The sequence below is a fragment of the Rhamphochromis sp. 'chilingali' genome (genome assembly GCF_963969265.1).
Source record: "Rhamphochromis sp. 'chilingali' genome assembly, chromosome: 19".
Classification (NCBI taxonomy): domain Eukaryota; kingdom Metazoa; phylum Chordata; class Actinopteri; order Cichliformes; family Cichlidae; genus Rhamphochromis; species Rhamphochromis sp. 'chilingali'.
The window spans coordinates 17994137-18016747 of NC_137946.1; the positions used below are offsets into that span (position 1 = coordinate 17994137).

At 41.5% G+C, this 22611-nt stretch overlaps 1 protein-coding gene across 3 annotated transcripts in view; it reads right to left on the reverse strand.

Annotated features, from left to right (window-relative positions):
* The window catches only part of dclk1a (doublecortin-like kinase 1a), a 47614-nt gene that overhangs the window by 21777 nt on the left and 3226 nt on the right, over positions 1-22611 (reverse strand). For all 3 annotated transcript variants that reach the window (XM_080867486.1, XM_080867487.1, XM_080867488.1), the window contains exons 4-5: positions 9974-10073; positions 4365-4472 (exon numbers count right to left, since the gene is read on the reverse strand). In XM_080867486.1, the coding sequence (XP_080723612.1) occupies positions 4365-4472; positions 9974-10073 (208 nt within the window). The remainder of the gene's footprint in view (positions 1-4364; positions 4473-9973; positions 10074-22611) is intronic.

A 22611-nucleotide genomic window follows, 5' to 3' on the forward strand; every position in this document is an offset into this window, starting at 1 on the left:
TCATTTAGAAACGCAACGAGACCAACTCCTCCAAAGGTCTTGCGATCACTGCGTCGACACACCTGCACAAGCGAACCGCACAAAGTCAGAAAACTAAACACCACACCTGTGCCTTATGTGGATACATTTTAAAAGCTCTGATTTCAGTTTGATTCTCCCGATCGCATTCTTTGTCTCCGTATGAGTGTGCGGTTGTCTATAGCTCGCTTGTTTTGCTTTTCTGTGCCTCTTTAGTGGTGTCCAGGTCTACCCTGCAAACGTGCAGAATGAGGAGCAGCCAGACACACACAAAGAACACCAGGTGGTGCTTAGCAGCACACGTGTTGTGTTACGTGCACTCACTATCTGGCTTTCACTACCTTGCAGATAATTCTCGCCTCACATCTGCTCTGTGCAGCTCCTCAGGTCCAGCTTATTATATGTGATCAAGAATTTTATGTCTGTGTTGGCTGAAGGGAAAATTAATGTGGGAATTCAAGGCTGCTTTTTCAGCACACCCAAAGACCCGGAGCAAGGTTAAAAACTATAGGAGATCGTCATCATGCACTGACATCATGGATGAAAAATAACACTTCTACTGTCTGCCAAGAGTCTTTCTGATGTCGAAGTCTTATTTCCACTGTGAAGATGTCCATCCATAACTAACAGCAATATGATCACACAGTGATTTTTGAGTAATTTGTTGCATTTTAACTCTGAGGATTTATTCAACTTTAACTAATACGTTGCCGCACACAGGACTACAATGGAGAAAATTAGCCTTGGCTTTCAAGTGAATGTAACTGTCCAAAATGTGATGTCTTTTATGATGTTTATTTGAAAGACCTAACTCTAATTTGTGTCCTGATATCAGGAGGCTGTGAACTCAAAGCTCAGGAATAGCAGGTTACTGCTCAAAATGTCTCTATTTTGAGAAAATGTGTTGATGATGTAAGATCACATGCTCCCCAGATCTCAGTTTTTGTTATATTTATTCTAATTTAGGACTAAGAATAAGCTTCACGGCTAATTAATCTGTTAATTTCTCTCTTGATTTACTGATTAAATGCTTGTAGTCTATAATTACCCAAAATACTCAAAATTTCCAAAAATCCCAAGTTGACATCTGTAAATAGCAGTCCAATAACCATAACGTGTCCGATCAGAATGATATAAAACAGAGTAAAGAAACACTTGTGATCAAATATTTCAGCAGTAGTAATACTTAAACCTGCAAATTGCACATAGCAAGAGGAGACGGCACACACTGGGAAACTGCACCACTGAACTTGCCTTTAACGCAACACTTTAGATGTAAATAAAGTTTGTAAATAAATACATTGTCTTTATTTTCATTACCAGTGATGAGACCTGATCACAGTAACGCCTATCAAATGTCATTGGACATTGACACAGTCCCCCATTTTCAGACGCTCAAAAGTAATTGAACAAAATAACATGATTTTAAATATAAAGACTGTTTTCAGTGCTTAGATGAAAATCGTGAGTGCCTGAAGTCTAGAAACCACAGATATCACCAAATGCTGTGTTTTCTTTAGACCTTTACATCATCTTCAGATGTGTTTTTGTGGGTCTCTCTGTCTTCAGTTTTTCTTCAGTAACTGAAAAGCATGCTCTCAAGTCTGAGCAGAGTACAGCCCTGTACGCCTTATCACAGTCCATCTGCTATCATTTCTACCAGCAGTCACATCATCGACACACACTAGTAAACTGGTTTCACTGGCAGACATCCATGCTCATGCCATAACACTGACTCCACCATGTTTGGCAGATACTGTGGATCAGATCATGAGCTATTGTTCTCCTTCTCTTACTTTTCTCCTCCCCAAAGTTCATTTTGGTTTCATCTGTCCAAAGAATTTGCTTCAGAAGTGTGCAGGCTGTTTTGGATGTTTTCTGGCAAAGCCTAATGTGGATGGATGTCTTGCTCTTGAGCCAAACCAGTAGTTTGCACAAGTGTCTGTTTATATTTTTGAAGGTGTCTTTTGATTGTTGACCTTGACAATGATACTGCTATCTCCCCAAGAGTGTTGGTCTTGACTTGGCTTGATGTTATGAAGTTGTTTTTCTTTGGGAACATATTCTCTGATCATCCACTTTAGTTCTCCTCTGTGATCTTTCTGGTCTTTCGGTGTTGCTGAGCTGGCCAGTTCATTCCTTCTTTTTAAGAATGGATCTTTAAACCTCATATTGAGAGGTCCAGTGAACAGCTTCCAAATTCAAATTTTAACACTTGGAATGAGCTCAAGGAATAACAGCAGAACAGGCCTCACATGGCCATTAAACTGCTTGTTAGACGAATGTCCAATTACTTTAGAGCCTCTAAAAATTGGGGACTGTGTATAAAAAAAAGTGATTCCTAAAGAGTTAATGGAATACATTTGCTGAGCCCCTTGAATTAAAGCTGGAAGTCTATGGTTCAGTCACACAGTGATTGTTTGATTTAAAATCCACAGAAAACTACAATAATTGTGTCTTTGTCCAAAGAAAATATGAACCTAACTGTACATACAGATTGATAAGTGAATGTGCTCCTGGTTCAGCAGTATCAGCTGTTGTTCACTACTATAACAGAACATGTTGTCCTCAAGGGGAGGGAACACGATGTGCTTTTAACATTTGAATAAAAGAGCAGCAGAAGGTTAGTCAGGGTCAGACAGATTTCCACTGCTGTTTTGTTCCTGACCAACAATGTCTGAGGGAGTAAATACAAACAGAAAACAGTCAACACCAGTCAGGGAATATTTGATCATGTTAAGCAGCGGAAGCAACACCAGAAGGTGAACATTTTGGCGACGTGAAAAAAACGCAGGGACGTTCTGAGTCAGGGCGAGGGCCGAACGTCAGTCAGCTCCTCTCCCCTCTGCAGGCCATTTCACAGGAAGTCCCTGCCATATATGGTTGTCACAGGCCATTGTGTCTGTAGCTACATGCTCCTACTGTGCTATGTTCCCATGGCAACCAAGACGAATCAGTCCCTCCCTCCGCCAGTCTCTTGTTTTCTCTTTCTCTCTCTCTCTCACACACACAGACACACACACACACACACACACACACACCAGGATACACCTTTATTCCAGACTTTGCTGCAGCCAGCGAGATCAGATGGTGGTGTATGACTCACTCTCATAACCTTTCCCCAAAGTTTTCAAGCCTTCAGCATCCAGAAGTTTCTCTCCTTACCCCAGCTGTTTACATCCTTCTTCCTATTCAGGTCAACAAAAAATCCAGCAGCAAATGTTCGCGTTCGTTCTGCGTGGTCACGTTACGGTTACGATTTAAGGTTAAAATAATAATAATAATAATAAAGAAATAAATGGTGCCTCTGGACTTCAGCAGCAGGTGGAACAAATTCTTCTTTAGTAGTTTCTGTGTGTTGCATCAGCCACTCAATAACCCCCCTACCAAAAAAAACCCCAATAGGTCTTTATACGCGTACAAATCATAAAATGATTACAGTGTGGAGGAAAAGTTAAGTGCACTGTTGCATAACCAGGCATATTACACACAACCAAAGCTCAAGCTGTGCAATCAGACAATGCCTGATTTTGTTCAAAGCTCTAAACTAATCATCAAGTTCTCGCCAGCTCTGAGACAGACCGAATGAATGTTTGGCCTCTTAAACACACACACACACACACACACACACACACACACACACACACACACACACACACACACACACACACACACACACACACACACACACACACACACACACACACAAACAGTTGTGGTGCATTAATGAAAGCTGCATTCATCTATCAGAATGATTGTTTTCACACACGTTTGGTCTGTTGTTATCTCAAAAGGACTTCTAGACAGACTCTCAGGCACAAACAATAAGAGCAGGCACCAGTGCAAGCTTATTACATTTCATTAGTATGTCAGGTGAAGCACGGCTTGTTGGGGAGCTGCAGGATTGAGTCACCAGCCCCGTTCATCTTTCCCTCTCATCTTCACTCCTTCCACCCTCCCTCTCTCTCTCTTTTTTTTGTTGCTTTTTACCTCTCTCATCCCTGTTTGCCTTTTTCTCTCCTCCCTTGTGAAAACATTCTCATTTGAATTCACATTCAAGCAACAAGGCGCAGCTCACATATGTACGCCGCGAGACACTCCACAGAGCTCAGATTTCATCGTGTTCATTCATACTGCGCTGAGATGCCGATTAAGTGACGATCTAGAAAACACCAAGCAATCAGACGATGAGCTATTATTACACAAACAACTCCCGACCACGGCGAACGCATCTGAGGTGCTGCAGACATGCACAAGCTCAAAAAAAAGGCAGGGGATGAGTTACAGGGTGTGTTAAACTACTTAAAGAGAGGACTAGAAGAAGACAGAAACTTTTGCTGTCTTACCAGATGCAGGCGACTTGCTGCGCAGCGATTGGACAACAGTTCTGGGGGAGCCTCGGTTCAAAGAGCCTGACATCCTCCCATAGATCAATGATTTCATCATACGACACTCTGCAAGCACAAAGAGAGGACAGATAGAGGTGTTCAGGGACTGTTTAGCAAATATTAATCCACTCACCTTTATGTATTCATCCAGTGCGCTGAAATCCAAAATGTGTAAGCTGTAGAAATTCAAATCCTAAGGAGGTAGCAGCTTTTTTACCTTCTTGCAGCACTCGGGATTTCATGCTCAAATAAACTGACATTAGGTGTGCGACACTGTAACATGACACTGGTTTGTGGCACAGAAACAGCCTTAATATTACACCATCAGAGCACTCGAACAACACGACAGCTCTGTTAGTCTGAAATGAAAAGTTTATGGATTTTAAGCCAGCTACTGTTTTAATATTGTTTTTGAGTGAGTCTAACCTTTAGCCATGCAAGAAAACAGCAAACCACTAATGTATCGCCACACTTGTAATTGGTTTTACCTTCAGGTCCCCCTGCAAAAACGAGCCCTGACCTTCAGTGGGCTCGTTTTCCAAACGCAATTATTGTGGTGCTTCAGAAGTGACAGCTATGACTCACGGAGGTCTTACAGACACACACACACACACAGCGCTAGTAAATGAGCCATGTGATGGTATTAAAACACACGCTCCGTGTCGGCTCCATCCCCAAAACTTTACTCCTCCACTGTTCATTAACCCAGCCCCATTATAGCTCATTGCCATTATAGACCAGTGGGAAAGACAAATTGTACAGCTTGCCCCGCACATGTCTGTGTGCGTGCGTGTGTGTGTGTGTGCATGCGTGCGTGCATATGAGAGCCTGGCTGTGTGTCTGTCTGTATTTGCATTTGCTTGTGTGGCAGACGTTTGTGGCCCAGTGATTAATGTACAATACCGAGTGTTAACATGATGACAGTGTGCCAGAGCTGAGGCAGAGGCGATAATTATAGCGATGCTGAGAGGAGGCGAAGTTGTCTGCAGCTCTGACTCCAGATGTCTCTCTGTTACGCTGTCTGTTTCGTTTGTCGCTCTCCGTTCCTGTCTGTCTATTTCTGCCTCTTGCTCTCTGTCTGCCAGCGCATGATGAGGTGTCAAATCATGCTCTGTGTCTATAAAACATTAGATATGGCTGTGTTATAATCACTGTTTTTGGGGGGGAAATGTGGTTCAGACGAATTCTCCTGACGAAAATCGACCTATGTAGAAGAGTCTGTGTAACGTTTTTAACGGTGTTGATTGTGCCCAAACTTTCATAAAGGACATTTGGGATGTTTAGAGAACATTCCCATACTGCCCCTCAATGGTCACATGAGATCATTTAATTGAGAAATTAAACAAAGGATCCTACGTGGGTAAAAGCTGAATGTATACTCTCCATTCTCAGTAAGATTTTTAAAAAGATCATTTTCATTCCTTTATGGTCATGTTGCAGCATTTCATAGCAGACATTTGGTATCTTTGGGGTACATTTTCTTATGGTAATCTGTTATTCACAATATTTACATGAGGACCTTTCATACGAGACTAGTGGAAACATTTTGGATATGAAGAAGATGTTCCCTATAAATGTAAGAGATTGCACCCTTTTTCGTTTTAATAAAAGTTAAATGAAACTGAAGTTTAATAAATATTGGATATGGTTGGGGATGGAGCAAGGAGTAGTCTGATTACAACAATTATCACAACAATCAGATAATGTTACATCTGGCTATTTGCAACTAGAAGTGTTGCATTTAAATGCATTTGGCACACATTCTTGGGAAATACTGGGAGAGATCGGGGGACAGTTGATATATGGTACCATGTATTGAGCCATTACTAATTTGGTTTAGTTTTCCAGGCTTTCTGAAGGTCTTTCAAAGTTTTTCTTTGGACATTGGCTGCTTTATCACTGCTCATTTTTGTACCGGACCATTCTCACAGGAATGTTTTTATTCATTAATTATTAAGCCACTTAACACTGACCCATGAATCATTCAGGCTTAAAAAACGCACATAACACAAGGAATGACCAGTGTTGTGTCCACACGTAACGGATAACACAGAATCCATTTTAAATAGTATCTTTAGCCACTTTGTTACTAGGAGCCTGAACAAAACACATTATTTGTTCCAATTTCTTTAGATGAGTCTATGAAAAATAATACAGATAACACAGTTTGACAGACTTAAAATAGTATTTTTGTACCAACAACATCTGTCCCTTCAGTTAATAAATCTAATGCTCACTGAAGTCTCATCAGAAATGGTCTTAATGGAAGTGTACCTGTTAAGAAGCCATTCTCAAGGAAGATAAATAGAGAACAAAGACTTATGGATGCCAAATTACACAAGAACTGAACGGAAAATTAGTGACAACAGGTCTTATGCGAAAGATCCCAAACACACTCCCGCTGCCGTAAAGCACACCTGAATAGAAAAACACACAAACTCTATATCAGTCATGGATTGGCCTCTCCAGAGCCTGAACCTTAATATTACTGAAGCAGCGTGAGATCATCTTGACAGAAAACAGAAAAAAAAGGAAGCTTTGAACATCCTTCAAGAAGCCTGGAGAACTATTCCTGAAGACTACTTAAAAGATGGCTTGCCTAAGAGCATTCAGGCTGTGTGCAAGAATAAAGATGGGAATACCAAACATTGACTTTCAGGCTCATTAGATTTATACAACCTCAGTTTTTGCCTGTTATTATGTATTTGCACAAATGCATCTTTGGACCTATTTCACACTTTTCTAGCAAAATATAAACATGGGCGCCTGAAAACTTTCCTTTAGATCACTATAGTATAATTAACTGAATTACGATTACATTACCAGGCCTTTATGTCCTTCACACATTAAATAGTCAACACAAGGTCAGAAATCAACGCTTGAAGTTTAAACGCAGTTTTAGGTGAAAGTTAGAGATGTACAGGCTTGAGTTTGACATATCTGGATTCTTCAAACACGTGTTTTCATCAGGGAGCTGTCTGACTAGTCTTCACTCAGTAGCATGACAGCAGCCTACGATACAGGCAGAGACACAAGAACAAGCAGCCCTGCAACCACTTCTGTGGTCCCCACAGAGCCCTTATTTCAACATCATTGAGACAAACTGGGAATACATGAAAAGAAACCGAAAACAGGCAGCTGAACTCCACAGATTTACAGTGTTTCAAAGAGGACTGGAGCTCTTTTCACAACAGCAGCTCAAAAAACGAATTTGGAGGAAGCTTTGAGGCGGAAATGACCCTATTGTATTCTTCCAGCAAGAAAATACAGCAAATCCTGATGTACTAGAAAATGTACTAATGTACTCTACGAACTCTAAGAGCAAGGACGACAGTGGGCATGCTTGCTGTGCTGTTAGTGTGTTTTTTGTTCACACACAGTTGTAGCAAGCGTGGGCAGATAATTAAATTTTCATCACACGGATAAGAGGTGCTTCTTAGCTATAAGTGATTGGTTTAAAATGCTTATGGAGACAATCGTCAGTAATTAATTAAACATAGTCGAATCACAGGCTTATAAACCTTGCTGCATGAAGGAAAAAGTTTTGTTGTTATCATTCTCAAGACAGAGGAAGGTTACCAAAGGAAGACATAGCTAATGAAAGCAGGAAGGCACAATGTGCTCCAAATGAAAGAACAGTGAGGAGGAGGAGTGAGGGGAAAAGGGAGACAAAAGAGGGTAGGGGGCGGAGGTTTGCAACCATGGCGGGATGGATACCTGGGAAACAGATAAATTGAATAAACCTTTCAACAAAACCCAGTGCACACTCATTCATGTAGGAGACAGGAAGAGAGATGAGAGGGTAAGAATACAGATGAGCACTAAATGGCAGGAGTGAAGGGAAGGGGGAGAGAGACAGGCAGCAGCACACACAGATGGGTAAAGTGAGGACAGAACACATCCTCAGTGGATAGCGGTGGGGAGACAGGCAGAAAAGAGGGAGAGGAACAATGGTAAAATAGGTTAGACGGTGGTTTAAGTGCAGTGGACCGAGAGGAGAGGATGAAGTAGACAGCCTACAGCTGGGGTGTCGAACATGAGGCCCGGTGGCCAGAATGGGCCTTTCAAAAACTCCAGTTTGGCCCATGCAATGGCTTCGGAAAAAATGTATGAGGACATAAATTTCGGTTATTGAACTGCTTTTTAGTTTTACAGCCTTTGCTACATTTGTACAACACCAGTTAAAAAGTAATAGAAAAAACAATTAAATGACAGAAAAGATCTTGTTTTATTTTAGTGAGACAAATCGTGCTGTGAATTAGCAAAACTCTTCTGTGTTACAATTCCAACACAGTCAGGGCAACAAGCTACCAAACCTTTTTTTTATTGCAATTTTATACATTTATTTCTTGCAACTTTAGCCCAAAGTGTCAGCAGCATTGCTTCATCATGAAGAGAAACAGACAGTTTTTATATGAAGATATCTCCAGGGTGAAATGTGTACTTAAATTTCTTTTACACTGACAGAAATGGGACTTTCACTGGTCAAAGTGGGCTGTTTGTGGCCCAAAATTTAAAATGTGTTGGACATCAAGCAGAGGGTTGAACCAGGAAGATTACCGGTAATGTTTTTTTTATTTTATTCACTGAAATGTTTTATGATGACGTGCATGTACTTAGCCCTTTATCACCCAAGTATCATGCAGGACCCTGGACTTATTTTGTAATTTTGGCTGTAAAATGTCAAAATAATTGTTATCGTTCAGGAATCCTTTGAATTTTCTCTCTAGCCTAAAGTGGTTGAGAAGTTATGCTAATGAAGGAAGAGCTGTGTTCAGAAAGCAGTACCTTATGACAGCTCTGTGCTGCCATGATACACCAAATATCTTCTATTCTTTCCAAAAGTATTTTCCTTTTGTCTCTAGCACAAATAGTAACTGTCACACCCAGCAGGATCAGTGTCCAGCTGATCTGAGGTTTTTTCTATCTTTCTCTCCAACTTCCACTCTCTCTCTCTCCTCTTGTCATTGTGGGTTCACGCCCTCGGTGGGAGGAAACAACTGAGCCTAATCAGGGCGGTCAGCATTTAAGCCAGGAGGTGACTGCTGTTCTTCGCTGGATCGTTGTCTGCCACGCGTTAGTGAAAGTCAAGTCTACAGCAAAGCTAAGTCAAATGTTTAGAAGTGAACTGTGTAACTATTCCTCGTCTCCCCGTCTCTCCTCCTGGATTCCCTCCCCGTGTGATTCTTTGTGTCGAGTGTGGATGAGTGAACCTGTGGCCGTGAGTGTGGAGAGTTGGAGAACGCGTGACTACCCCCTTGGATTTCCCCAGAGCCCCGTCGCTCACTTAATTGTATATAGCACTGCCCTGCACTTCCTGTAAATACACAAGGTGGATTCTGTAAATAAATTATTGTGTATAGCTGATTCTGGAGTCCTGCGCTTGAGTTCTCCCCGTCAAACCGTAACAATAACAAAGTTGGGGTCATTTAAAGAGTGCTTATAAAATGACTAATGGTTTAAAAAAAAAGATTTGGTTAATTTGATAGAAAATAGAAAGTAAGGAAGGGAGGGAAGAATAAAATAGGAAACGTGAGGATAGAAATGTAAGAGAAGGTATTTCTCACCACTTTCATCCAGCATCAAGTCATCTTGATAGCGGAACTTCTCTGGTCCACAAGCCACGAAGATGTCCTCGTCACCAAAGAAGTCCTGCAGGCATGACACCTGAAAAGATGGAAGAGTTCAGTTTTTGTAAGGTTGGATAAATGCTCAACGTTTTATTCAGGAAAATGAGATTTTCTGACAACAGCAATTTGCTAACATGTTGGCAAATTTAGTCACATAGTCTACTTTAGTCACTTGTAAGCTGCTGATAGTGTTTGTATGTATACATTGCAAACTGCGAGAGCCACTCACATACTCTGCATTGTGCATGCTCACAACACTGGCTTCCTCTGCCTGTGCTCGGGTGAAGGGGCACATTCACTGAGCCCGAGGACTGTGAAGAACACCAGAGGTGTGTGCGTGCTGGTTTTGTTTGGTTCATTTTGTGTGCTCGCCAAACCTCTTTATAGACAGTCCATGTTCCCGACAAGTCCCCAAGCAGCAGCGCTGTGCTGCTTCTGCACCTAATCAGTCTATCAGTAACTATAATGGGACCTTGCTGACTCACTAATTTGTTGATGCACCGTAGCTCATGCACCGGACATCCAGAGAAGCAAGTGGGGTTAAATGAAGGCCAGTATCTTATAAATGGTGGTGAATAACAAAGAGAAGGATGGATGAGGTAGACGGACCTACGGATAAAAGGACTCTGAAGGCGTCGCTGTCATTATTTGATGAGCTCCCTAATGTGCAGTTAAAACCAAAGCCACAGATTTGGTTAACACCACAGTTAGTGTTGGATTATTTTTTAAGGCTGTCTACAGATGGACACCATTTCATTAAGACATGCCTAATAAACACATTGTTCACAAATCTTCAGCTGCAGCACAAGACAGGTGTTATGTGCCTTTTTAATTTGTAAGATCACTGGTTCTCTACCAGGAAGAAACCTCAGCAATGGGCTGTTTATGATGACAAACAGGATGAAAAGCACACCACCGTTCATTTTTTTCCTATTTGATTTAGTCAACAGCTAATTCCATATCTGATCTAAACGCTGCGTGAATTGCTCAAATAACTTTAATTACACCCCAAAGGCCAACCATCACACTTCAATTCCAAGACATCAATATTCCAAATGATATTTCTCCACTGGAAACGGTACAGTCAGAAAGGGATTTACTGGAAGACAATAGTTCATTCATCTAGTATGACAAATCTCCTACCAAAAACCTATTAGGAGCTATTATAGTTTAGGCTGCATGCAAGTGTAACACCGCCTGAAGTTAGCACACAAACACAAAGCTTCAGTTATTGCATTTTCATGGCAATTAGCATCTAAGAATCCATTTAGATTCCCATTAGCCACCAATCAGTGCCCCAAAAGAAAGTCACAAATGATGTAACAGCATTATCAGCAAAATGCCAAATAAACAGCAAAGAGGCCATTCTGTGTGTGCGTCTGTGTGTGTCAAGAAGGGAGTTGTCCTGCTTTACCCCCCGTAGACCCACAGATGAGCCAGCGGGGAGATAGAAAACAAGTTTAATCTCAGGCACAGGCTCTCTGTGGAGTATGGATCACTTTCATTTAACTTTTTAAATTAATGCTTGTGTGTGTCTGCATATGTGTGCGTGTGTGTGTGTGTGTGTGTCTGCATATGTGTGCGTGTGTGTGTGTGTGTGTGTGTGTCTGCATATGTGTGCGTGTGTGTGTGTGTGTGTCTGCATATGTGTGTGCGTGTGTGTGTGTGTGTGTGTGTGTGTGTGTGTGTGTGTGTGTGTGTGTGTGTGTGTGTGTCTGCGTGTGGAAATGATATTACTCCAGTTTCATAACAGAGTGCATATTGCTTTGTTCCCTGATGTCCCCTGATAGCGCTGGTGATTAACTTCCTAACAAGATGGCGTGATACAGATGCCGGAAACATTTCCCAAGTGCGTCAGTGCTGACGACTTGGCCACTTCTCTAAAGGTAAAGTTTTTTAATTCGAGTATTTTTCACATTTTTTTCGAAGTGATATCAGATTTTGTGCTTACAGTACACTGAACACAACTTCTACTTTGAAAGCACAGCGATTACTGAAAAGTTTGTCACTGATAATGTTATTGGCTGCTTCAGGCTCAGGCAAACTTTGGTCTCACATACACTCGTGTTTAGTTGCAGCAAGCTGAATCTGTCACCTGTGATGCTCCAATGAACGCATCTCTCTTTGTCTTTACACAGCCTACGTTACATCAGTCACTCTCTAATGACGCATGCTGCTTGGTCAATTAATTAATGAGCTGACTGAAAGAAAATGAATTGCCAATTGTTTAGATAATCAAACACAATTGTGACCTTGTTTTTGAGAGAGAGATGAGAGATGTTGAGCTTCTGAGTCCTGATGATATCTTTGCAATTTGAACTACTGATCTGACAGGGTGAAACAAATGTCAAAGATGCTTTGCTATAAGCTGAAGCAACTGGATGTAATGGCTTTCTTGTCATAATCAAGGACAGGCGAGGTGGTGAGAGTGCTCACTTTCCTGGGAACCCTTCAGTAGGTGTGTCAAGGTTACCTGAGTGGTGAAGACAAGGTTAGGGTTTACCTGCAAGCCATCTTGAGCCGCTCTCAGCTGCTGTGGCAGTGTCCCCTATCAGCTGTATGGGCTCAGTGGTTAACTTCTTGCAGCATGTGTGGTCGCAGCAAGCACTCTGACCACTGATGTCTGCAGGAAACCCAAGTCAGCTGAGAGAAATAACCTCTCCAGAGTATCCTGGGTCTGCTCTGCATCCCCCTCCCAGCAGAACATGCCTGAAACATCTCATCTAGGAGGTGAAAAGGAGGTCCCCTAGCCAGATGCCCAAAGCACCTCATCTAACTCCAAGAGGCCAGCCAGGCACAGCCCAAAAGCACGACATGGACTTGCCATCCTATGGGCTCACCATATGCTATATTGTGTATTTCTCATTTACGTCCCTAAAAACAAGAAAAAAGTGCAACCACACAGATTTTGTCTCCAGGTGTATAACAGACAGCATAACATAAACCAACACATGTGGCTCTCTCCTTTTTGCAAAAACTGCCAAACTGTCCTCGCCCTCTACCTTTTGCCCTCTTGTACTGCATGCAATTATAGTAATTATCATGCTAAGTCTCAGCACCTTTGCACTTTTTTTTAAACACAGAAAAATTACTTTAAACAAATATTTCTTTTGATGGTTTTAGTTTAATACAGCCTTGCATTTGCACAACTGTTTATTAATCAATATGAACCAGTATATTTTTGTGTGTTCATCCATACCAGAGACTGTAGAAATGACTCTTATATATGCATTTTTATGCACAAATCTATGATCTCTAAAAAAGTTTCTTTATTAGAGCTATTCTAACAATGTTTATGTTGTATACACTATATAAAAGAAAATGAGCCAACAATGCTCTCTGATTTGAGGAGCTACAACTGCAAAATGTTGAGTGCAAATATTGATCCACTAGTTGTTTCATCTCTAATGGAAAGATTTTTCTTTTGACGTCTAAGACTCTTCGTTTGAGCCTCATCGATTTAAAACTTGGGCTCTTTTGAAATCTGTGATCTTTATTGGCATGACGCACATCCTGTTGTTCCAATCAATTTGTGCAGGACTGGAGCAGAGGGCTCTATATATCTGTATACATCTGCTGCTCTGAAGCAGTTAGATTGAGTCCTTAAGCCAGGACTGCTGCTATTTAACAAAGACCCTTGTTTGAAATTAGGATATTTGAAGCATATCAACCTGAGAACAACAAAAATACTGGGCAAACACGGAGGGGAAAAAGCAGAGTGTAATAAGATAAATAAGCGAAAGAATGAGGATTCAGGGATGATAAGGACGGGAAGATAAGGACGAGTTTCATCTGGGGCAGCTAATGAGCAACACACAAACACAAACTGTCTACTGAGACTGGTGAGTAAAAGTATAGCTGCCATGGTGATGATGCCCTTAAGGCACTGTTGCATGGTTGATGCATGCCACTGACTGCAACAATGCGTACATGGTGATAAGAGAGCTCCATTATTAATATTTTACCTACTATGAGTATGATTTGCTCATAGTATGATATGATCTGCTTCATTCACACAAATGCAGAAACACGCCCTTGTGGCAAATGACCTGGTTAATGGTGAAAAAAAGATGTTGCGAGAGGAAGAAGCGCTTTTCTGAAACACTCAGGAAGATGGATCAACTGATGATGAAGAGATGAGTGAGCTGGTAAAGGTGAAGAGAACAAAAGGAAAAGAAAACAATCAAAAAGAAAATCAGAGAGAGATTAAACCAAATCATCAAATCCCCTGAGTTAGAGAGGAAGCAAACAGAAGGGGGGGCAGCGGAGAAGATTTATTCCTGACTGCTGCTCCGAGCCCTTATCCGAGCCCAATGACAAAACAAGCCACTTTGATGTTTCTGATGCTCCCTTCTCCCAGAGAACCAGCACAGTTACACAACATCTACTGCTGCTATAAACAAGGCCGGGGTGAGAGAAACGGAGCACCGGAGGAAAAGACTCATCTAAATCTAATCTAGTCTAAAACAGTGAGAGGAGAGCAGAGGAGTGTGGAGATTTCATAATCTTCCCATCAGCTCAGCACCAGTAAGGAAAAAAATGTCAGCTTATTCTTTGCTGGGCCTTATGGGCCTGACCCTGAACTTCTTCCTTTACTGTCCACTGCTATCACGCTTAACAGGCCAGTTTAATAGGTATCACTGTGTTTTATATAACAATGGGGGCAAGTTTTGTTTATTTTCCACAATGGAAAAAAAAAACAGTTAGAGAAATCCTTGCAGAATAAGCCTCCAGCTCCCGATCATCGTGCATAAAACAACCAACAGGCCATTATGAAGCTGTTTTATGTCGCCACTGCGCCATCTAGTGTAGAATCACCTAACTCCATGACGTGTCTGTTCCTCGCTCTTTCTTCTATTTGCTTTTCATTTTGTCTTTCAGCACAAATACAAATCATATCTGGGGAAACCTGCAGGTTTTGGTCTTACACGGTGTCGCAGCTAATGCAATGTCCAGAACATCACAGCAAAGGTGGATGAGAAACTGACGCAGGGAAATAACTGCCACCACACGGTGGCGCTGGTTAATAATCACAGGAAGAGGACACAGCCAGTACAAAATCCCACAAATGAAAAAAGAAATTGACTCAATTTACCTTGAATCAAGAGAACTGAAGCACATAAATGTAATGACAAAAGAACAACCTACAATTGAAATTAAACATATGCAAATGTATTCACCTAAATTCGCCTACGTAAAGCTTAAGTAGGAACATCTGGGACTCAAAAGAACTTTAAAAAACACATGAAAACAGTTTAAGTATGCAGATTAATCTACTGTGAGTCATAGCATCTATCCTGTTTTTTATAAGATCGCACATAACATATGGCATATACAGTGTTAATGCTTATTTGGCAAGGAAAAATGCACACACACACATTTAAATCAAAGCATCTGCCTGGCTCTCACTTTCCATCCGCTCTCGTGAATCATATGCTGGTAGCAAATGATCAGTGACAACACTTCTCGCTCTACTCATTTGGATCGCCTATTTATGTCCCTCTGTCTGATTTCAGGAGCTGACAGGTGGAAGACACACCTGTCAGCTCCTGTCACATTTTAGTGGGAATTTCTGACAGCCAATCATAGATAGAGACGATAATGTGCAACTACGTGAGGCTGCATGCAATTGTATTTACTACTAGGTAACAGGAGGTTGAATTCTGCTTAAATTTCACTTAGTTCGTACTCTTGATTTCACATCACTAGTCACTCAGTTGATATTGTTGGCTTTTGAACACATCAGCATAGGTGGGAGTTTGTGATTTTGATCATTCAATGACTTTTATGAACCAGAAATAATCCCAATTAATTAAAAAAGAAAACAAAAATACAAATGAGTCTGTACCCTTCCTGCACCTCATTTTTGGGTACTTTTTAAAATGTTTTTTCTTTCTCTGTTAACAAACTTAGTCAAACATATGGCTACAATTCCAGAATTTAAAAAAAAAAGAAACAAGAGCAGAAGGAGAAGAAAAGAAGATTCAACCACTAATCTTTTGCACCACAATAGATGGTGAGGTCAACATAATCCAGCCCACGGAAATGCCACGTCTCAGACTGAGGAGGAGCTGTCTGTGGTGCTGAATCGACCGTAGCGAGCCAACAGGGCCTTTCACGCTGCTCTGAAAAAAACTTTCCTTGTAAGGATACCGAAGATGGGAGGGTAGACAGATGGAACTGACAGACACACAGACTGACGGATTAACTGACAGATGCTCTGACACAAATATGGATATACAGAAACAACAAAGGGTAAAGTGTTTGTTTCTATCATTCAGAGCCTCTGATGTGAAGAAAAAAAAACCATGACACTGACTGACAAAGCTTTAATATTTAAGCAGCAATAAAGCATCACCAAAAACATTCTCACATGAAACAACTAAAGCTAATTTCCTTATTCTTCTAATCACCTCTTAATGTCCTCGTAGACCCAGAGGAGACGCAGAGAAGTGCAGAGCCACCTGACTAAAGGACAGAGAGACAGTGATCTAACAGAGATCAGGACACTGTCCGTACCCTGACGGTGAATTTACACGTGACCTCCCGCTGATTTAATCAGCACAACGCAAAGAGCCCAGTTTCACCAGAAACTGAATGTGAACTGACAGAGAGGAGCGGGGAACAAGGGATGGCAGGAAGAACCGGGGGGAAAGCAAACAGAAGAAACAAAAAGCAGCATTGATGTGGGGCCAAGTAACTGTGCAGCAGGCTGAGTTGGCGCTGGTGTTACTGCGTTCACCTCAAACCAGAGCAGCAGGCTGCCTGCCTGCCTGGCTGGATGCTTTGTTGCATAACAGCTTGTGTAACTGTTTCTGGCCTCCACAGGGGGAAAGCAAACTTTCTTGTGAAGCTGTTTGATGCACGTCTTTCTAAATTTGACAACATCTTCCTGTCATTCATTTGTGTAAAGATGTTTTTCCTCCTTCTTTCTCTTTCAAGCTACTGGTTTCAGCCAATAGTGGGAAACCGGTGCGCGTGCAGGAGCACGTGTGTGTGATGCATAAAATACGAATGTATGCTGAATTAATGAGCTAAAACAGGTTTTTAGAGCCTAAGTAAGCGGGTGCCATGGGATCAATTAAGTGAGCAGCGAGGAAGCAGTCTAACTAACTGCTAAGCAGAACAAACTTGAGGGCTGAGATGGAATACTCTTTCATGGTTGATTCACCTGCTGATCACGCTCTCAATTAATCCATAAAATGTAAATTCCATCATACTTTTTTCTGACAAATGCTTTGAAATGTCTTATTTTGCTCAACTAACAGAAGAAAATAAAACCTGTGGCAAGGATTCAAAATCAGGTTAATTATTATACAAAACGAGGCTGGATAAGGATGCGGTCCCAATATGCTACTTGCAATAAACATAAACAAACATTTACCAATAAATCAAGAACAAATAAGTCGTCAGTCCAAGTCTGACTGACTCAACCACGGCTAAACAAATCTTCCAATATGGCTTCCAATTAAAATGTAACTTCAGCCTTTTTTAACTGCAATAATAGAGGAAAGACAAACATGCACTACTCTATAATGCATAACATGCAGATTAAACTCTGACCTTTTGAAGTTGATGCTGATAGACAGAAATAAAGAACAATGAGCAATAGTGCAGGCTCTGATGATGGTTTAAAAAACATTCATGACACCATTAAAAAAATGCATAATAATAAGTGTAGTGAGTTGTGCTGACTACCCACTACTGCATTAAATACAACTCTTGGTCATAAAGGATGCAAAGATTTTGCTTCTGAAGGTTTGGTTCTGTTAGCCACACATTAACATTTATCTTTTGCGATTTTAAAACTTCTGAGGTGTTTATTAACAAAGCACGGCATTTTTGCCTTCCAGCTGGCCTGGATAAGCTTTGTTCAAATAAGATATATCTTCTGTCACATTAGACAAAATCTAATCTGACAGATGATATGTGTCAGTCCGACTCTTTAAGCAGCCAAAAGCATGAAGCTGGAATCCAATCTTTCAAATGCAGATTCATTTGAGGCAGATTAGAGAATGAGTGACTCAGGAAGTGAATGAGTCAGACTGTATATGTATATGTATATGCATGTGCGTGTGCGTGTGTGCGTGTGATAAAGTTGTGGTGTGACTAAGTCCTGAACAGTCTGCCAGGGCTGGAAACGTCTGCCATCGATCCTAATTTGGCAGCAGATCCTCTGACTACAATAGGCTCTCCAATCTGCTACAGTCACTCTTCACTGGTGGACCAAGACACACACACACACAGACTGGTTTACCAAACCAGAAGGAAACAGACGGACAGACAGACAGCCTGACAAAAAAGCCTTCTATATTGCCTGTTTACACACAAAAACAGCAGTATAGTCTTAGCATTTCTGCTTGGGAATGCAAAACTACACTCCACAGTAACAAATTGACTATGTACTAGCAACAAATACACATATCCACACTGTGCTGAGTAACTGTGACTCAGCAGAACAGCAGGAGCAGATGGGGGCTCTGCTTCCCACGATCCTCATATACAGAAAAGGTGACATCATCAACATTAAATACATCCCGCAGCGAATAACAAGATCTAATGCTTTGCATATGAGCATAACATAATTGCTGTCCTTGCGTTCTGTAAGTATCACTAATGTAGCACCTTGTCTATAGTCACTGCAGAGCTGGATTCAGACTCAGAGGGAGAAAGGAGACAGGCACAATTAAAACAATGAAAAACAAAGCAAATATGGAGTAATGTGCAAAAAAAAAAAAGGAGGGTGGGTAGGGAGGGTGGGGGGGCAGAAAGAGCAATGCCATATGTTGCAGCCTCTTGGATTTGGGGATGCATGTCGAGTGTGCTAATTAAATGAAGACTAGACAGCCATGAAAAAAAGAAAACAGCGGAAGGCTGCCAGCAAAGTGACAGACACACTGAGAAAAGTTAGGAGAGAGGACATATAAGACCAGAGGACGTAAAGATGTGGGGATTGAAAACTGGGTGATGAGGATGAATAATATATGAAGATGCAAATAGAACAGATGCAGTCATGGGTGGAGAGAAAATTTTAAAAGGGGGCGTGGTGGAGAAAAAGGAGGTTGCAGAGGAAACAGAAGATGACGATAAAAGGATATAAGAGATTCTTTTGCCTTGCCAACAAGCAGAAGGACAAGCCAACAATGCAGTTAAAGAAGCGAGAGCTGCACTGCAGATAGTGAACAAGTAGTTCATCACTCCTACAAGTAACCTCTACCTCACCTTAAGAGACGTTATTATGTTGTTTTTTAATACCAAATGTAAAAGAGGGTTGACATAAGAATATAATGGAAAAGGAGATGAACAGTGCATAACCTCTTTAAATTAAATCAAATTAATTGGCAGCAAACAGCAACTTACATGTAACAGTGTTGTGGTTTTTTTCTATAATTTAGCATAATTTCATCATTGAAGGGACGAACAAGTAGACAGGCTGATCCCATTAACCCTAAAGCAACATGGCCACCATGGCATTAAACTTAATGATATGATATGATGCTTTAGGAGAAGTGTGGACTCAAGTAATGTTCCACCTTGTTCAGTTTAGAGAACAAAAATAGCATATCAGCCTATGCTGCTTAATTTACCAATGATTTAAAATATTTCATGGTTTTTTTTGTCTTCTAACTTTATGGAAGTTAATTGACTGTTTGCCAGCTCCTCTTCTTTAGCAGTTTTTTCTCTTTGTTTTGCATATTTTTTCCATTTTAAAACCTTTTCTGTAAGCATTTATACCACTTTGGGTAAGTGTCCCCTTTTTTATGCGTGTTTTAGCTTTAGCATTAGCATTAGCGCTTAATGTGAGAATGCTACTATTTCCCTGTGCTCAACCCCCTGAGGTACAAACTACAAGGTCTGAGTAATGAGACTCTGAATAATAGAATGCAACCGACCTTAGAAATGAGTAATCAGCATCAAGTGCCTGCAGTTAATGGCCAGCGATGCATGAGCAGAAATCTAAATGAATCCATTCAAAAAAGGGTGTGTGTCACTATCCATGCTAAGTGGCCTCAGCAGGCTCAAGGCTGGCAGCTGGGGTCCTACATAATGTGTGTGTGTGTGTGTGTGTGTGTGTGTGTGTGTGTGTGTGTGTGTGTGTGTGTGTGTGTGTGTGTGTGTGTGTGTGTGTGTGTGTGTGTAAACACAGCTCAAAAGTATTAATAGGCCAGCCGTGTCTGTGTCCTAAGCCACTTATGGCTCGTCTCTGTTCTCCTAAGACCGACCAAGCTACACAATCCCACCATGCTATGATATCACATCAGGTTTGCTGGTTCCTAAGCAACTAGATCAAATCTTCATAGAAACTGGCAGGGTTAAGAGTTTGCCGAGAAATAGGAGATTTGTGGTAACCCCAAAGGCGAAAGGATGGAGCTAAAAATAACAGCTATCAGATACTAAGAGACCAGCATGTTAGCATCAATGTAGCAGTATAGTGGGGGTCGGAACTTGATCTAGATTCTTGCATTACAGTCGGAAATATGATATCCAAATGGACACGGTGGAATGAGCTCACGGAGAGAGTTCACAACTTGTCCAATCTCCATCGCATGCATTATTGCATACATGCATTACTGTAGATAAACACGTAGGTATGCAGGATTTAGAACATCCTAATACTTTATTATTACTGACTAAAATGTACTGGCGGCACTAAGTGCAGAAATGTGTTACTTAATGCCTGTTCAAACTAAGAATCAGATCTAATTTATATTATATGTAGTATGTATTTCTTAATCGGGGCATGTTATTATAAGACTGTTTGAGATTACATAACATACTAACATAACAAGCACTGCAGAAATATCCCAGCGTTTCCCAAAGACGATTGCTTTCATTTCAACCAAAAGACCTGAAACACTGCACACAGTCAGGTACAGATTCATACATGCACCTGAACCTGCATATAGAAATGAACAGGTGTAACCAAATGACTGACAGCTAAACACATTCCCTCAGCAGCATCTATATGCATGTTTTTCCTTGAACTGAACTTCTGAAGATCGTTTTTCACGTACACGTAAACCCTTCCGCACTGACTCTGTCCTCATTACAGGGGTTAATGAAGGAAAGAAGCCCAAGCTCTGGTTTTCACAAGCTCTCTCTCTCTCTCTCTCTCTCTCTCTCTCTCTCTCTCTCTCTCTAGGCTCTGCAGCTCTGTTGGGACTCGACGCTACTGCCAGCAAGGCCCAGAAACCTACTTCTGCCGTAGGCTCAATGACTGACGCGGCTCAGCTGACGGCAGCAGGCCACACAGGCAAAACCATGCAAGGACGCGAGCATGCACCTGCGCGCACACTCTACTTAAACCTTAAAGTCCCTTTATCCTTAGGAAATTACCTTTGGCACACTTCTGATATGTCAAAAGGTACATTAGGTAACCCCTGCCATTATTTATCCAAAATGTTACTCCTATGCTTATTCAGACATAATAGTTCATTCATTGGTACTTAAAAAAAAACATGCTGAGGTTAAATTTCTTTAATGAGTTCCCCTTTTTGTAGCCACGCAAAAATGTTCTGAACCCTTTTGCTCGCTGCTTATTCACCAGTAATTCCCACCTTACAAGTTGAATCCCACATTCTCCCCTTTTTCTCCTCTCTTAATAACATAATCGCAAACTCTCCCACAGGCATTAATCGACACCTACGTACAAAATCAGACATAAAAATGCGAAGGAGCTGGATCTGCACTCAGCCCAGCCCAGCTAATTTGGCAGTGTGCGTGTTACCATGCCGATCAATACTTTAACTAAAAATAGCATAGCCGTAATACGCTTACTTCAAATTGCAGAAGGCTGAACGTGGCAGGAGCAGAATTTATTCTGTAATTTCCAACATAAGTGTAACCAGTGGCAGAGGAAGTGGGCACTGGGCAAAAGTGTGAGTTTAATCCCCGACAGGAGGTTTCTTAAGGCGATTCCAGGATGTTATTGGCTGGGCCTGCGTTCAAACAGCAGGTCACTTCCTGCTGGGTTAGCGGTGGATCATTAAATAGACAGTGTGGCTTCAGAAATGGGATCATAAACCAGTGCGAACACATGCAGATCAATGATTAGAGTTGGGATAGATGCTAGCGCAGTGTATCAAAATGCCTATTAAGCATGAAAATACCACAAGGCAAAGAGAATATTTGTTAAGACGAGTCAAACAGCGCCCTATTAGGAGATAGCTGTATGACACCAAGTAGCCAGACACCCTTTACATCCAGTACAATCTGTTTAACTGATGCTCCTGCTGGCGGTGCATTCAATAACTTACGACATGACCTAGAGAGAGGCAGAGAGAGAGACGGGGGGAGCATGGACAGATGCACAGACAGAAACGATGATGATGATGATGATGTGGGCTGGCGTGAGGGATGGAGTTGGGGACATGAAAGCAAACAGGAAGAGACTGGGGAGTTAAAGCATGTCAGAAGTATAAGCTAAAACCTGACACGCTGGCAGAGACGGCCTCTTTCTCTCTGCACCGTCCTCTTGTTGACACACAGGTGTGAGAAAGAGCACTTGATCTCACACGGCTGCCACGCAGGTCAAGTCCAGTGCTGTTTCCACTCAGACATAAAGAGAGGAATAT